This window comes from Parasteatoda tepidariorum, chromosome 1, assembly GCF_043381705.1.
Source record: "Parasteatoda tepidariorum isolate YZ-2023 chromosome 1, CAS_Ptep_4.0, whole genome shotgun sequence".
Classification (NCBI taxonomy): Eukaryota; Metazoa; Arthropoda; class Arachnida; order Araneae; family Theridiidae; genus Parasteatoda; species Parasteatoda tepidariorum.
Genome location: NC_092204.1, coordinates 77038772 through 77056609, shown reverse-complemented (window position 1 = coordinate 77056609; position 17838 = coordinate 77038772). Strand labels below are relative to the sequence as shown.

At 27.5% G+C, this 17838-nt stretch overlaps 1 protein-coding gene across 1 annotated transcript in view; it reads right to left on the bottom strand.

Moving 5' to 3' along the window:
- Window positions 1-17838, bottom strand: part of LOC107437138 (relaxin receptor 1) — a 168682-nt gene that overhangs the window by 29137 nt on the left and 121707 nt on the right. The window contains exon 2 of the mRNA XM_071185761.1: window positions 5104-5192. Within this exon, the coding sequence (XP_071041862.1) occupies window positions 5104-5192 (89 nt within the window). The remainder of the gene's footprint in view (window positions 1-5103; window positions 5193-17838) is intronic.

The following is a 17838-nucleotide window of genomic DNA, read 5'->3' as shown; positions in this document are numbered from 1 at the left end:
ACCACGGGAACCTTCCACTATTAGCCTGACAGCAATGGGACTCTAACCCATAATCCGTCTACCACTGAGGATATTTCACATCAGCACTGCGGTCGGTTCAAGCNCTGGATCGAGTATTGGGAGAAATTTGCCTTCCTGGAGAACTTTTTGATGGATTTTCGTTACATGGAGAGGAAGACCACGGGAACCTTCCACGGTTATTTTGACCGCAAAGGGACTCTAACCCATGATCCGTCTCTACCACCAAGGATATTTCACGTCAGCATTGTGGTCGATGCAAGCCGGATGCGGTATTCGAACCCAGTTCACCTCCTTGGAAGGCGAACGCTCTATCCCCTGAGCCATCGCGGCTCAAAACTTTTCTATTATAGAAAACAGACTGAGAGGAGACTATATTCCAGGGAGAGATTTTCTAATCCAGCAGCGTTTCTTGACTCTCTCCCCTGTTAAGCGCTTTTTTAATTAAAAAAAAAAAATTTTTGACATTGTATTGGTACAGGTAGGAGATTTTAAAAGAAATAAAAGCTTGTATTGTAATTGGGACCAACTACAGCCAAGATCAAAATCTTCAACGAAAAAAAGCGAGTCCTTGAAGGCCTCTGTATTGCAAATTCGCTTCCGGGAAGTCCCCCTTTTTTTTTGTTTAATTCAATAATGAATGTTTTATGTCTTTTAACTCCAATACGTGTTGCGGATGATTATTAGTAACTATTATAACAGTTATATGGTTATTTTTATTTGCTTATTTTGTATTAAATCAAACTATTTTCAAAACCAAATTACAAGAAAATTTATTTGATTATTCCGGAGATAATCAAATCTTAAAATTTTATAACCGAGTGTGTTATAACTGTCACCTTTGAAAATTTAATTAGAGCTTCTTTAACACGAATTAATAAACTATTCTCAATATTTCTCTTATATCAGCAACTAATTAATTAGGTCGTAAAAGTTTAGCCAGACCATTTATTCGAAGAATTCCTAAACCCTAACTCCCACAGTACCAAACGGATATCTAACCAAAGACGTCTTTTATCCTAAAGATTTTATGATTTTATCTAATTAGAAAATCCTTTCCAGGAATTTCCAAAGGGTAAAATTTAGCGAGGGTAAATAAGCCAAGTTTGGGTACAGAATGTTTACATCTTAATTAAATTAAATCTGTATATAAAATCGATTTGTTCATTAGTTTTTTAAAAATTTCATCAGAGGAGAGAATAGTCGGACTAAAGAATTGAAAATTGTCTTCAAACACTTGATTTTCTTTTTCTACCGACGTTTGGTTTACTCTCATAAATTAAATATTCACATGTATGATTAATTGAATTAATTTATTATGTGTTTTCATACCAATAAAGTACATTAAAAAGGCTTATATGGAATTTTTATAAGGAAATCCTAATCAAAAAGTCAAGTCAACTTCTTTATCTCTGAAATTAAATTTAAACCTGCATAAAATTATTAAAAAAATGGTATTAAATTGTTGAAATAAAGGCATAAAAACTTTAATTTCTGACTTTTAACGATATTAATGGTTTAAATCAGGGGTTCCCAATTTTTATCGGTTGCGGATCTATAAATCAATCTTTATTCGGCGGAACTCTGACTTTATAAATAATGTTTATTACTGTAAATGTGAAAGTTATAAAATACCATTTTTAGGTATTTAAGTTAAAAATAGTTAGCTTTTCAATGTATTATTATTAGTTAGCTATTCATGATATCAGCTATTCAAGATCTTATAAATATGTATTGAAATATTGAATAGCTAACTATACTATATAGACAGATATTTAGTAGCTATTCAATATATTTTTATTAGTATGAATATTTATTTATGAAGATTCATTTATTAATATATATTTGATGCCCGACGAGTGAATTTGCACCCCTTGTACTACATCTAGTTAAGTTATAAATTCGTTTTTGGTCTATATACATAAGCTGAAAATGAATAAAATAAAATAAATTATGGTTTACTTTGAAGTCAAAACTTAAAGAAACTGCGTGGAAAATGGTTATTAGGGAAATATATTTCTTTATTAAAAATATTAATTATTTTATTTTGATTTGAAAAACGTGATCGGAAATATTAATATAATATTTTATTATTGCTTCTTTTCATAATTTGTTTATTGTATTTCTATTTAAAATATTGTATTTTTTATTCTTTGGCATTTTACTTGAAATAATTTCATAAAGGCAACCGAAAGATTTTGTTCGAACCGCTTTTTGTAAATGTTCCAATGTCGACAGTGACTTTCCTCATGCTTCGAATTATCTGCATGCCAAATTTCATTGATTTTAGCTGAATGGTTTAAAAGACTATAAAGGACACATACACAAGACGGACATTCATTTTTATACATAGATAGATACGTTTTAGTTTACTCATTGTTTTCTGATCTTTTTACAATGCTAAGCAAGATACGTGTTATTCTACTAGAGCTGTTTAAGCAAGGACTAGAACTGTATGAAATCGCTTGTTCTATCTGCGCACAATCGTTGTGCACAAATTTGGGCTCTCTGAAGCAATCGCTTTTACAGGTACGGCATAGATTAAAGATTTACTGCCTATTGATGAAAGCGTTCGGGTCCCTGCATCGTTGGAAAATGCGGCCACTTTGTTGAAGCGAATCAAATTTATTAATAAAAGATCTGCTGTTATTATTATTTGTTATATTTTGTTTCATTATTTATTTTTAATACAGTTATATTAAAATTGATTGTCTGAGTTTTACATATCCTATCTGGCTACGGTCAGTGTGCGGGTGGGTGATCACTTGGATCAGTCTGCATAGGGACCGAGGGTGTGCTGTATTGGTCCCCGTTAAACTGTGCTACCGTAAAGTGCTCGACTTCACGCGCAGGTCGTCGGGCTACTGAAGCGGGGGTGCCATCCCCTCCGCAGAGGATCAAAATTGTGATGGCATGTCTTCGGATCATCTTCCGGGATGTTTCCCAGACCGTCGCCAATAGCCCATTGTGCAGCTCTAGTGCGACGTAAATTAACAACAACAATAACAATTTACATATCCTATACTATATTTAATTACAGATTCTCTACTATTCCTGTACTAATATCCTAGCACATCCTAAACTACATTTAATTTTAGAATTTCTATAGCTTACATTTTAGAATTTCTATAATTTACATTTTAGAATTTCTGTAGTCTACGTATAGTTTAAAATTTTCCTTATATACAGTAGGACCTTGATATTGAAATTTTATAAAAATTATATTCTCAATCATTAAATGAGGCTATATATTGAAATTGTTTTCGACTGTTGTATATCTCTTCACTTTTTATGCTTTATTTAGAAAACAAATTATTTGTATTTAAATTGAATATGCTCCTAATAATGTCGCTTAATTTATCAACATTTTGTTTTGTTTTGCACAGTTTATTTCAACAACTTTAAAATTATTATTAAGCAAAAATTCAATTCCCGCTATTCCGTTGATAGAAAATTAACATTTGATTAAATTGATACCAATTATCAATGGCTTTAATATTTTTCAAATTTTTACATTTCATCCTCATTTAATTTGATGATACGAAGTAATGTAATCTAATTTATCAGCATAGCCCCTTTTCTGCTTTCATAGGATTTTTCTTACTATCTAAAGAATAATAAGTCATTATAAAAATTAAATACTCGTCATATCATTGATGCAATTTAATAAAATTTAGTATTTATATATATATTTCTTTTTATTTAATTTAAATACTTGAAATGGAGATATGGAGCAATGATATCTAATTTATAAACACTTTCTCTGTTTTGCTCGAAGTTACTCTGTTTACTGGTTAAAAAATTAATGTCCAAACAAAACACTTTATTTACGCAATTAAATTGATTAATTCCATTTAAGATAATTTCCTTTCATATTAATTTTCAATTGACACCTTATGTATAAGTGAAGACTTTTACAAAAATAATGAAATTTAATGAACGAAAATAGTGAAATATTAATTAGCGAAAATAGTGAAAAATCTAAAGATAAAAGTTGGAAAAAAAACTCATGAATATTTCTAATTATACAGCTAATACAGCAATAAACTTTGCTAAATTCATAATAGTTTGAAATCAATTGTAAAAAACCGTCGATTTGTAAAGGACTTAATTGTAAGAATCGATTATATATTTTTTTTCAGTGTCACGCTGCTTATCCTGCTCGAATATTTTTTAATTAAGTCTTAAAGTATTTCTAATGCTACTGTTTACATTTAAAATAGAAGTATTTTCATTAATTAGCCTTTAACACATTGTTCTTGGTGTATTTATTTTTTTAATCAGTTTTATTGAGAAAAAAATTAAGTATTCCAACTATTTCAAAATATCAAACGTCTAATAAAGGTACCGCTTTTTTGTAATTATTAAGATGAAAAGAGGTTTCTTTTCTTCTCTATTCTTTAAATGCATTCTAAAAGAATTTGAATAATTTAAGATAAGTAACATATTTTCATTCAAAATGAATTGTGCGATTGAAAATCATGAGAATTAAATGTACTGACTGTGAAAAGTATCAAAACAAATTAAAATCGATCCAAATCATTATCTAAATGAAGGGTTTGTTACAATATAATAATGATCCACATTATTAACGTAACTTCTTTTTTATATCAAACTGTTTCTGATTTTTTTTCCAAGGTAGGAGCTTCATAACTTTTTGGAAATTTCACTAGATAACAGCACAATACACAAATCTAGAGCTTTATCACTCATCTAATGAACCTGACATTATTAACTTTATTAAACGACAAAGAATAAAATGGACAGGCCACGTTAATGACCGTACCACAAAAAGAGTTTTCAATGCCAGTCCAGTTGGCACACGAAAAAGAGGCAGGCGGAATTTGAGATGGATTGATGGCCTAGAGAAAGACATTATGGTCTTACAAACTAAAAATTGGAAAACACTAGCGAAAAGAAGGTTAACCTGGAAAAAACTTCTTGAGAAGGCCAAGGCCCACCCTGGGCTGTCGAGTCATTGATGATGAAGACGAATGTTGTGTCATTATAGTACAACAAGTTGTGATATCAAAATACAATCGAATACTGTTGCATAATATGTATAAATACATGTAATTAACTCACCTTGAAGGAAAGCAGTAATGCAGTGGAACATACAGAGGATAACAACATAGCCAATCGGCATTGGCGCCAGCGCCTTTAAACCTACAGATCTGAAATGTAAAAAAACAGAATTTAGCAAAATACTTTTTCTATATTTAAAAAAATTCAGACTGAAAAAAAAAGTATGGTAAAATTTACCGTGTTCCTAGCTCTGGAAACACCAAAAATCTCGGTAATTTTTACCAAAACGCTTTGGTAATGATTTTGGTAAAATTAATAATAAAATATGATTTTATAATAAGTGATAAAATTTGATAAATGTTTTGAAATTTGGTAATATTATTATGGTACCTAAGAACATGTCATGAAAACTATTTTTTCAATAGAATTTAATTTTCAGTTTTGTATTTTTTACTGAATGTGAAGTTATAAGAACTATAATTTTGTAAACCTAAATATTAGGAAAATCGTCAAGATATAATAAAAATTATCAAATGAATTATATAATTATCAAATGAATGGTTTTAATACAGTATATTCAGGTTATAATAATCAAAATTATGCTTGTTTTTTTACCAAAAATTTCATTACCATACAGTATGGTCATTTTGCCAGATTATTTTTTCTCCATGAAATTTCGCAAGAACTCAAATGATTCAGATTTTAAATTTTAATAAAAAAATATTATCGCTAATAAATAAATATTATCGTGCTCTTATAATAGAACAAAAATCAACTTAAGTGCCATCTTGAACAAGGGTTTATATCTTTCAAAGATGTTTTTAGAAAGGTATCTGCGACAAATACCACAGAGACCTGACACAAATAATGTATATTTTTTTAAAGATAAAAAACTTGTAGAAATTCATTTTATTTTTTAGGTTTTATTTTCTTTCATTACTGTTTGATTTTTATTTATTCTTCTTTCTTAATTTGAAAGTTGTTTGAATTTTATGGAAATCTCTTTATACTTTGAAGTTGTGGAACCCTTATCGCCACCACTATTGTACCAGTTCCATAAATTGGAAATTAAATCTCTATTCAGATTAATTGGAATATGTGCTGCGTAAAAAAACAATTTGTCACAGATTATTAGAAAAAATGAATCATTATTTTAGTTAAGTTTTAAAGTAATCAAAAAGAATTAAATAGCAAAACAAATAAACCACGCATTTATAAATTCATGTTTTTCTAACCACAGCTTCATTTTTCAATTGATTGTTGTTATAAACAGCAAAAAATTACTATTGGTAAAAAGTAAATATTTCAAGGGTAATTTTTATCATTTATGAATTCATGTTTACAATATAATTCTCATGACTCAAAGATAAATATTTGAATTTATTTAAAACAGTTTTAACAAATGTTTAAAATAAATATTCTTCAATGATTACATACTTTAGATAAAAATTAACAATTCGCACTAGAAAAAAATAGTATTTATATTCATTGATTTAAAATACTATAAAACGCATATCTTCTCCAAACACTTAATAATTGTCACTGAAAAACTCTTATTTTAACAAAAAGTATTAAAAATAATGCCTTTTCATTGTAGAGTGTTTTTAATACTTTACTGCTATGTTGAGAAAAATGTATAAATTGGCAAATTTAACTAGAGATTTACTTTTTTTTTTGCTGCTCTTTTGAACAAAATCAAATGATTTAAAAAAAAAGCATTTAAATTTGATAGAAGCTCTAGACAAAAGTCAGAAGAATCATCATTTTATTATCAAAGTGAAAAACACGTTAGATATCGCGTCAACTGCACTTAAATCAAATTTTAATAAATTAAGAATATTTATCCGGCGGATGATAAACAGGAGGATATGTGATGCTAATCATTATTTCATTTGAAAGAATAAATTACTGTAAACAAATGATTTCGATTTGCTGATTCAAGTCTACCTGATTGTGATGATTCCATGAGCAATTTAGTAGCAAGATTGAATTTATTTTTAGATTATATTTATTACATTATGAAATGAGTATCAAGCTTGCTTGGGAACTAAACATTGGGGGTTGCGCTTTCGGTTAACCACTTAACCAGAACATCTGCTCCTGCACCCCAGAGCCTAAGGTCAAGAAAACTGAGATGGACACAGTAGGCCATGGCCCTCTATGGACTGTCGTGCCACTGAGTTTAGTTCAGTTTATTAGATTATATTGTGAAACCCATGGCATTAAATTTCAGTTCTAAAGGTACTAGCTAGAATGTAGAATAAAATTTTTCCTTGCCACTATTTTTGCGAAAAAATATGATTAATTTTTACAGTGCTAACAGGTGAAGTATAAAGAACTTTTGGTGTCTAAAACAATAAGAGAGTGTAGAAACTTATTGCAAAGTGATGCTAATGTTTACTTGAAATAATGTTCAAATAAGTCCTCATTGAATATATCATCCACATATCATTAAAAGTTATTAAAATGAGGAAACTATCAGAAAATTCAAATAAGTCCTCATTGGATATATCATCCACATATCATTAAAAGTTATTAAAATAAGGAAACTATCAGAAAATTCAAATATCACTAATATTATATGTCAATTGCAGCCCCAGTCTCAAACTCTATAACGCTCTGAATCTGTTATTCTCTAGTCAAAATCTATTATTCTCGAGTTTAATTCTGTTGCTCTTGAATAAAATTCTCTGTTCTAGAGTTATTTTGGAGTCAAACTCTACTATTCTCGAGTTTAACACTGTTGCTCTTGAGAAAAATTATCTGTCGTTTTAGAGTTATTCTCGAGTCAAACTTTATTATTTACTCTCTAGCCGTAAATATTCGGTCGCCAATGGCAAGGTGGCGAGGGGAAATTTCGCCCTTATTTAAACTACTTTTTTTTATTATTGGGGGCGACATTAAGAAAAGTACAATTTACAGAAAATGGTGAAAATGAATGCTACTAATTTTATATTTAATTGAATCAGATTTACAAAGTTGTAAAAAAATCAAGGCATAATTATATTATACATATGAACTTCAATACATAAATTTCATTATGTTGAAAAATATGTTTTTATTTGGGTAAAATTGCAAATGCGTAGAAAATATTATTATTTTTAGAAATTTTTGTGATGTATATGCGCTAGAAATTATTTTCAATTCCAAACAATAGATGGCGGTACAAAAATCTTCTTATAATCGCAGGAAAAGAAACTAAAATATGTACTGAGAAATTTTATTTTTATTTTATTGTGCGATATTAAAAAGAGGGTTATAATAAAGTTAAGCATTAAAATTAAAAATTTTAGTGACAATTGGTAAACAAGTAATATTTTTTAATCGCTGTTTTCTCATGTTTTTAATCTTTCATTTTTTATTTTGGTTTCATGTTAATTCGTATTACTAAATGAGATGCTGTTGTTGCTTTAACTCATATTCTACATAAACAATGATAAGATTACGATTTTTGTTTCAAGTTCTCAATGAAATTTATTGGAAACAATGCTTTTCAAAATAAGAATTATTTTTAAAAGATTTCTACAGATGTTCATAAAAAGATTTTGTAATATTACAAGATTAGAATGTTTGTATCAAAATTTATAACAATGTTTATGCATATAAGACTTAGACAAAATATGCAGTTCTACAGGCAATATATAACTAAATAAGGTTTTAAGGTATATATTATAAATAAGGTAAATAAATAGTTTTTTTAGTATAATTCTGGTGAGAAAAAGGAATAGATTCTCCTTCAATAATTTTCTTTGTAAATATAGATATAAATTTTTTTTTCTGGTGCGTTGAATGAAAGCGTAAATTCATACTGTTAGTCGTACACTGTAAAAAATTCCGAATAAAATTGAAGTTAAAAGTTCAGGCTCCCGAATGCAGCACCTCTAAAATACCGTAAATTCCATTTTTACCGTGAAATTTTATACCTCAATTTTTATGGTAAACCCCGACGAAAACAAGTTTTATAACGTTATTTATAGTTAAGTCTTACAACCTTATTTAATTAGAATGATTTAGTCATTTTATAGTAAATCTTATTATATATAAAAAAAATTACGATATATCAGAATTCCGTAAAATTTTGCAGTAATAATGAATTTTACGGCAAAAAGAACCAGCGCACATAGTGTCACTGCTTTTTACTGTAATTTGATTCGGAATTTTTTACTATATACTAAAATAAACATATTGAAATGTTAAAAAAACATGTCTAAGAAATTAAGAATAATGATTTTTCTTCATATCGTTAAACTATAGGGAAAAAAAACTTTTTTTGAAATTTGGTCAATATTTTATGCCCATGCTTTGCATATGAAAAATAAGTTTTATGGAAAAAGATTTCAAAAAAGTTTCTAATTAAAAAAAATTGTTATCAACTTGAAATAAACTGCATTTGTTGAGGCATGTGATGACTTCTGTAGTTTTAAATTACAGCATTGGTAGATCGTCAGGTAACTGCATCATATGAAGGTTCACTCCTGATAAAAAAAATAATTCAGCTCCTGATATTTTCATACAATTTACTTATTAATCATTAACTACTTTTCATCAATTTTTATTACTTTCTCACGAGTATTTAAGTACTTTCAAATTCCTTTTCTGTGCAGAAATTGTGAGAATTTTCCCAAAGAAAACAGCAAAAGCATTTCTGATTTCTCCCACAAAATGATTTTTTTTTTTGAATTCAAAGTGGTTTGCCGAGAACAGAATTCATTACGATCGTAATTAAGATCAGGTGAATAAGGAGGGATTTTCCTTTTAATGTCCTACGTTTTTGGGTGACAAATGGTGAAAGAATGTGCTTATTTATTCTTGGTTTAATGAGATATCCCCGCAATTTCACAATCACTCATCTTCTTCGAAATCATTAATTAAATCTCGCTCCTTTTTGTCGTTGGTGAAAATATGATGAGACAAAAAAATGCTACCATCAATTGATACTTAAAAGTTCATGATATAGCTGTTGCTAAATTTAAAAGGTGGGACATATGCTTGAATTAAATAATTAATGAATAACGTTTGAAAAATATTTATTGAAATCTGATTGAGCAATAAATGTTGCCTGGAAAATAACAAAAAAACTGATTTAGTTTATCAATCGTTGTCGAATAACTGAGATAAATATCGTGTAATTTGATTAATCTAAACGTTTTATGAGTAACATAGATTGTACGTTCTACGCTTATAAATACATTTAAATGATTTTGCTTAGGTCGATGACCATTTCAATGATAGGAAAGAGAATTGATCACTCGGAAATCCGATACATTGAAAAAAATGTTCTTGCTTATCTAAAAGGAGGTTAAATTATCTTAAAATAAAAGTAATGGTCAGTGCTCCGGAAATGTAGATTTATGCGTAAGTATGTAAGACCCATTTCTGGTACATTGTTCAAATTGATATTCTTTTAGTTAGAATGCAGGGAAAAAGCTATTTAAGAAAACTTTGCATTCGCCATTTCTTAGAACAATTCCTTTTGCTTTTTAGTAATATGGATTTTATGGAAATCAATGGAAAAATACTCATGGGAGAATGCATCATCAAAAAAAGAAATGAATGAATAAGATAAACAAAATAAATGAAATAAATATATAAAATAAAAATAAATAAAAATGAGTTAATGAATAGAGAAGTTAGAGTAGCTTCATAGCAGGATAAAAAGATCATTTATGAGATCAACCTTAGACTCACAGCATTTAGAGTAGTTTCTTAATTTTTTTTGAGCAGTTGGGTTAAGTAATTCTAAGTTATTAAAAAAATACTGTAATAAAGATTTATTTAGTGGCGCTATTTGTATCTTGGTTTTCTAAACATCTTATTTTCGGGAGTTTTATCCAATCCCAAGATTCTGATCACGTTATTTACTGCAAAATTGTGGTTTAACGCTAAAACATAATATTACAACCTTAAACACTAATGCGAATTTTCTGTATCTTTGATGGCTTATCTATGATGGACCAGCATGAATAAGATGGTTACCACCATAAGCGTCTATCGAAAACCATCTTACTTCTTGATGGTACTATCAAGACAGACCATCATCAGATAGCATGAATCAACCATTGAGATAGCACGAATCAACTTCAACATTGATCCAATTTTGAGTGTGTTAGAACACAAGTCCCGAAAAGAAGGAGTTTGTGAAACGTGATGCAAATAGTTGCTTTAAATTAATCTTTATTAAAAATAATATTTTTTTAACTAGCAGAAACGTTTGTAGAATGTCATGCAATCATTGAATGAGTATGGAGAATAAGGCTTAATGTGAAATCTAGAAGAAGAATCTTTTTTTAAGCATTCCTCTTTAATAAACAAGCTCTCAGTGTACTTAAAGTTAAAAATAAATTGCAATTTCAAACATTTAATATTTACTGGTCAAGTAAAGTGAAAGAATGTACCAAAGGGGATACCAAGTAGTACCAAATGTACCAAGTAGGGATATACCAAATCACAAAATGATAAACACTTTGATTTCATTGCGCGTATAAAGCTCCGTACATTATTATAACATTGAACTGTGTTACAAAACAAAACAAAAGTAGCAAAATCTACACGAAGGCGGATTTACCACAAAATTTGATTTTCCTGGTCTTCTCTGGATTTGAAATCAAAAGTTAAATGCATGAAACTAAACAGTGGTTGTTGTGGCAAATCCAATATGCAACCAGCTATTCCACTCAGGATAATAAATGGTTTTAAAAAACTTTGGATATATAAAAAAAAAAATAATATGCAAAAAATAATTGTAACTTTTTAACTTTAAAATTTTATTTGAGTTGGATAAATTTAAACCTTTTACAAGCACCACCAAAAGTAGCGTACAATTATTACATTAGCTGCAGAATTCATTCGTAAAACATTTATTTAAACTAAACTAATCTGACTGATATATAGAGCAATTGAGATAGATTTTAACTAATAGAGTTGATACATTATTATCTGGTTTGGTTTCCTCAATGCAATTGAAGATATCCTGTCTAAATGTATTCAATAAGTCACGAAGTAGGAGAAGAAAGTAAGCATTAAAACGCCCAATTGAAGCTCGATAGAAAAAAGAAAATCATCCTTTTGCCCGCCACTTTTTCTAAGTTTGTTTCCGGACTCCGGAAACCTGGATATCCGACAGTGTCGCCAACTCGGCTGACGAGGCGAAAGACACAGACATGGCTGACTGAAATATTTTCAACATAGAACCTATTTTGAAGTGATTGGTATTTTCTCTGAAATTCAGAGAGTATAAAAAAAATTAAGATTTAAATATTTTTACTTAAAAAAAATATTAATCAATCTCTTAATAAATTTATTAGTAAAATTTATAGAAAAAATAGCGAATACATTGAATATAGATAATGAAAAACACAATTCAACCATTTAATATTTATCTATGATATTTTTAAAAGGAATATTGAATATAAATGATAACGCTTTTAATATTTCTCTATAAATTTAATACTACAGCGAATATCGAGTATAAATTAAAAAATATATAAAACCATTACTTAATATTTTCCTTTAAAATTAATGTAAGAAATATCTAATTTTCTAAATATAATGAATAAAAAGACAATTAAATAAATAATAATAACAATAATATTTGATGCTAATAATAATAAAATTATTTAATATTTATCTGTGTAAGTAATGTAACTAGCCTTTAATATCAATATTTTAAATATGTGGCGTAATTTATTCGTAGAAATAATAATAGTAATAATGATAATAATGATGATAAAATAATAATGATAATAATGGTAATAATAATAATGATAATTATTAAATATTATTATTTAATATTTGATACTTATCTTTGAAAGCGATGCAATAGATATTTAATATCAGCAACAATGATTTAAATATAAGATATTATTTATCAGCAATCAAAATAATAATATTTAATATTTATTTGAAAAAGTAATGAAACAAACATTTAATATTAACAATAGCAATTTACATATATGATTTTATTAGTCAGTAATAATAAAATAATACATAAATTATAAATCACCTTTTTATATGTTTGTGTTTAATCATTTGTTATAAATTTATTTATTATCATTAACGTATTGCAATAAATTTATGATTTCCTAACTTTAAATGAAATTAATTTAGCAAATGAATCATTTCTGATGTACTTAATGAAATAATTTTGCGAGTTAAAAACAAAACATTTTTTAGACAATTTAAATAGGAATTAAAACCAACAGAATTTAGAAAAAAAGATGCATTTAATTAATTTAAAATACTGAAATATTTTATTTGTTGAGAACTCGTTAGTAATGAAATTAAATATCATGAATATTTTTTCTTCAATTTCTAGAATCGTAAAAAGTTTTAGAAATAAATTTAACTACAAATTATGCTTCGACACCCACTCCATTCATTTGGAACATTTTTGTGTGTCTCTTTTTAGGCAATTCCAAAAAATTTATTGAGTAGGATGTGCGATCTAAGAATGGTGAAACCTAATTGATTCTTGAACAACTGTTGAATTATTTGAATCTGTTTCAAAACTTATAATTAGAAACTCTCGGGATCTTATAAATAGAAAATTGCCATTAAGAAAATTGATAATTAAATTTTAAATGTTAACTTTGTACACGATAAAAAATCTTCGTTCTTTTTACTGACTTTTCCTGTGTATTTCACGGTTTAAAGCTGTTTGTTTTGTTAGCAAAACAGTTTTTCTTTGTTTTTTACCCTAATCATAAACGGATTAAAATCGTCAATTCAAATTTTAGTTTTTGCCATGCAGTTTTACTTATCGTGCGATAACTTTACTTTTTTTCAAACCATTTTGCTATTGTTTACTATATTTGCTCTCATTTTTCAGTAATTATATTATGGTTTTTATCATCATATGAATAAAACTACGATTTAAATTAGAAACTTGATACTCTACCTGATTATTATTATCTAATTTCTTTAGATATAAGGTTTTTGTAAGTTAAGTTGCCGGACGTTTTTATTCGGGTGGGCTAAACAGTTTTAAAAGTTTTTATACTTATATCACAATAAGTAAAATTTTCAAGAAAAAAAATAGTTTAAGATTTTCCTTCATACTAAGACACTCAAACTGCTGTACCTCTAGGGAAAAAGCGCTTTTTTTCCAGTAGTTCGTCGGGTTCGAATCCCAGCGTTGACAGATCGCAAGCATGTTCCTCTGCGCACGCACCTACCACATTTATGTTAAGTTAATCTAGTTAATCTTTACATTTTTTGTTAAATAGCAGTTTTTGTTAGAATAACTATTTTTTGTTGTTAAATAACAGAGTTTGTTAAAATAACGTTGTTTGTTAGAATAACAGAAATTCCTTATTTGCCTAATAACAGTAATTTTCTGTGAAATAAAAGCTTTTAGACTGCCACACTAAATAAAAGTTTTTTTTCGTAAATTTAACAGATTTTTTACAGTGAAAATGAGAAGTTTAAACATTTTAATAACACCTTCATTTTAAATAATAGTTAATAATAACCATTATTTTAGAGGTTTCACATACTTTATACGTTATATCTGACTGATGGTTTCATAAAAGTAGTAACAAACTTCTAAGGGAGTCATAGCACATGATCAGAATTAAAATTAAAAATAGCATACTCGTCCTACGCCGCTAGGTGCAATTCCTCATTATAAACTGTTTCTTCACGTGCTTATGAACAAGAAGGGAAGCACAAGTAGTCACATTTGACGGCATTTTCATGCATAGATTCAAATGCAATTTTAATCCTGATGATGTGACCTAACTCCTCTAGAAATATTTCATGACGCCCTGTTATATTCTATTTATTTAGTCTGTTTTTTGTACAAAAAATAGAATAAATATGACATTTTTTTAAAAATCCGTAGTATTAAGAGCAAAATTAATATCAGATTGGAAATCCCGGATCCCGAATTAAGCAAGATCAAATATTTGTAAAACTGTAACAAAAATTTGTTTCCCAGTGTAATCAGTCCTAAATGTCATGGAACTACATTAGTAAAATGCGCATTGACATATGCATATTTCGCTTTCAGTATGCACTGATGGTAGTACTACAATTTGGAATGTCAATATTTCCTTTTGTAAGTAAAAATTCATTAAATAATTATGAGTAATAAATATTATGAACTTACACTATAGCTACTAGTACTTGAATGCTGTCATTAACCAAATAATGTCAATATTCTCTAATTTTGAACTATCACAGCATTGAATACATAAACACATAAAATGATTTATTTTATTACATGAACATATATATATTTCTGTTAAATGTAGATATCTTTATTTGTGTAGTATAATAATCAAGTTAAAAGTACAATAGTTAGTATTATAATCAAATAAAAAATAATAGCAAAATAAATACCTTAAATTTTAAAGTACCTTAAACTTCAAAGAAAAGATAATCAGTCAGAAACGTAAAAAAATCTACCTTACGAGCCCCAGTTCAAAAGAATTCCCCACGAAGGAATTATATTAGAAAGAACGTTCTGATAAATATTTAATTAAATCGAATAAATCCAACAAGCTAGATTTAAAAACGTAGCTTCTAGATTAGGAAGTTAATATATGCCTTATTCTTCTCAAATGCAGCCAATTGCAATACATACCTTTTGCTATTTATAAGAGCTTTAATTTATCAATAATATAATTACTTAAGATTCTGCAAATATAAATATCTTTTTTATAAATTTCTTGTTTAAAATATTCTTTTTTAGTATTTACAAAATTGTTTAAACATTTCTATTGACTTTTATCGATTCATATATTCTATTTAATATTTAAGCAAATATAAAAGCTATTTCTCGCAGAATATAAAGTAAAATAAGCATTTCTAAAAGCTTTTAGAAAAGCATGTTTTATTTAAAATGCTCTAGATAAATTATATTTTAAACTTGCTTCATATTTTCCATTTCTCAAAATCGATGTTGAATGTTTTTTATAGTTTAAGGGCATAATACTCTGAAAAACATCTTAATATCTGAAGAAACTCCTACAAGAAAAAATAATGGTTTAAGATTCAAAACAAAAATAAGAAAGATTTGAAACATAAGAAAATAAAGCTAAATTTGCCTTGTCTTACTGATGGATCATATTTTATTTATTTAATGTATTGAATGGTTGCAATTTGCAAGGCTTTCTAGAAATGTAAACAGTTATGTTTTAACTCAAAAATTTACCAGAAAATGTTTCTGTTCTTGTTTCAATTCTTACCTTTTATTTAACTCAACTTAGCAAATACTAATTCGTAAACAACTCAACACAAACAGAGTACCTTTTAAATGATAAGCGCTCTATTTTTGCATACAAATTATGTTTTAACTCTGTTCACCAGAACTCGAGATTGATTCTCATTCATTATTTTTTTTAAAGTTGAAGTTTTCAGCAGAAATAAAGAACATTTTTTTAATTCGCGACGCAACGAACTATAGGGGGCGTTGTTGTATGAGACTAATACCTGCGATTACTATATGAACCGTCATTCAGCTACTCTAGAGACGTCGTTAATGTAGCACGTAGCATTGCAACGTTCCTTCTTTATTGTGGCTAATTAAATTTAAAAAAGAAAAATGCTTGATATTCTTTCTTATGCAAACGAAANTTAACTGAATTTAAAAAAATGATCAATTGTTATTGACATGAAAATAATGAGAATTAGGTATAAAAATTAGCAATTATTAAAACTATGTAAGTCAATGAAATAAATTAATAAGAATTCGTTTTACTGGTTAACGATACCAAACAGTAACTTAATAACAGTATAACAATTCACACCAGTCAACCAGTTAATAATTCAACGTTTTTATTTCTATTGAGAGACGATTTTTTTTTCATACTTTTGAATATTTCATTACTAATATTAAGATTTATTCCCGGCAACATCTCTCTTTTTATTTGTTCTTATTTCTTTGTTGTTATTTCAAGTACGAGATCGCCAAATAAAGATTTCGATAGAGACAAATAAATTTTCCCAAAGCTATCAATAAATAGTCATTACTTTAAAAAAATAGTGAGAAAAAAAACTCTTTCAAATTGCAATAAATTCCAAATAAATTGGAATTTCGATAAATAAAATTCGTTTTAAGTATCGTCATGTGGGGCTACTTTGTTCAGGATTTTGCAGTTTTTGAACTTTGACGTGTAAAAAAACTATGTTAATTCAAACTTTTGTAAAATTTATCGATATTACATTCATAACTGGACTCAGATGAGTGAATTTGATCAATATTGGCATTATTTGTATGTAATATTTACAAATAATAAGTCAAAACATACTTTGTGCAGCGATAGGAATTCAGTTTAATAATCATGTTTTTAGTAAAATATTGATATAAAATTGTTAAAAAAGTTAATTGTTGACATTTTTAAAGACAAAAACATCAAGATATGTAAAGATATTAGTTTGAAAATAATTTTCAGCGTTAAAAAACCATTTTTTTTAAAGAATTTTTTCTTAAAAAGAATGTTTATTTCAAAACATTTGAGTTTAAACAAAAGGAAACCATATACATTTTTAAACATTGAAATGGATGAAATTTTAAAAATAATAATTATTACATATTCATTAACATTTATAATATTGTTAAATTTGAACATAACATCCTTGAATGAACATGACAGAACTTGCTCTTCAGTTTCTGTCAAAATCACCTGATGTCCTATAAAATATATTTTTATGTGTTAAATCGTTTGATTAATTCATTAGAAAAATCTTTGTAGAAGAAAAATAATAGTTTACCAGGAAGTTTCACGTGTTTCTTGTGAATTTTATTAGAGATAGTATTTCTGTGGATTTTGTACTTCCGAGAAACTTCTGCTA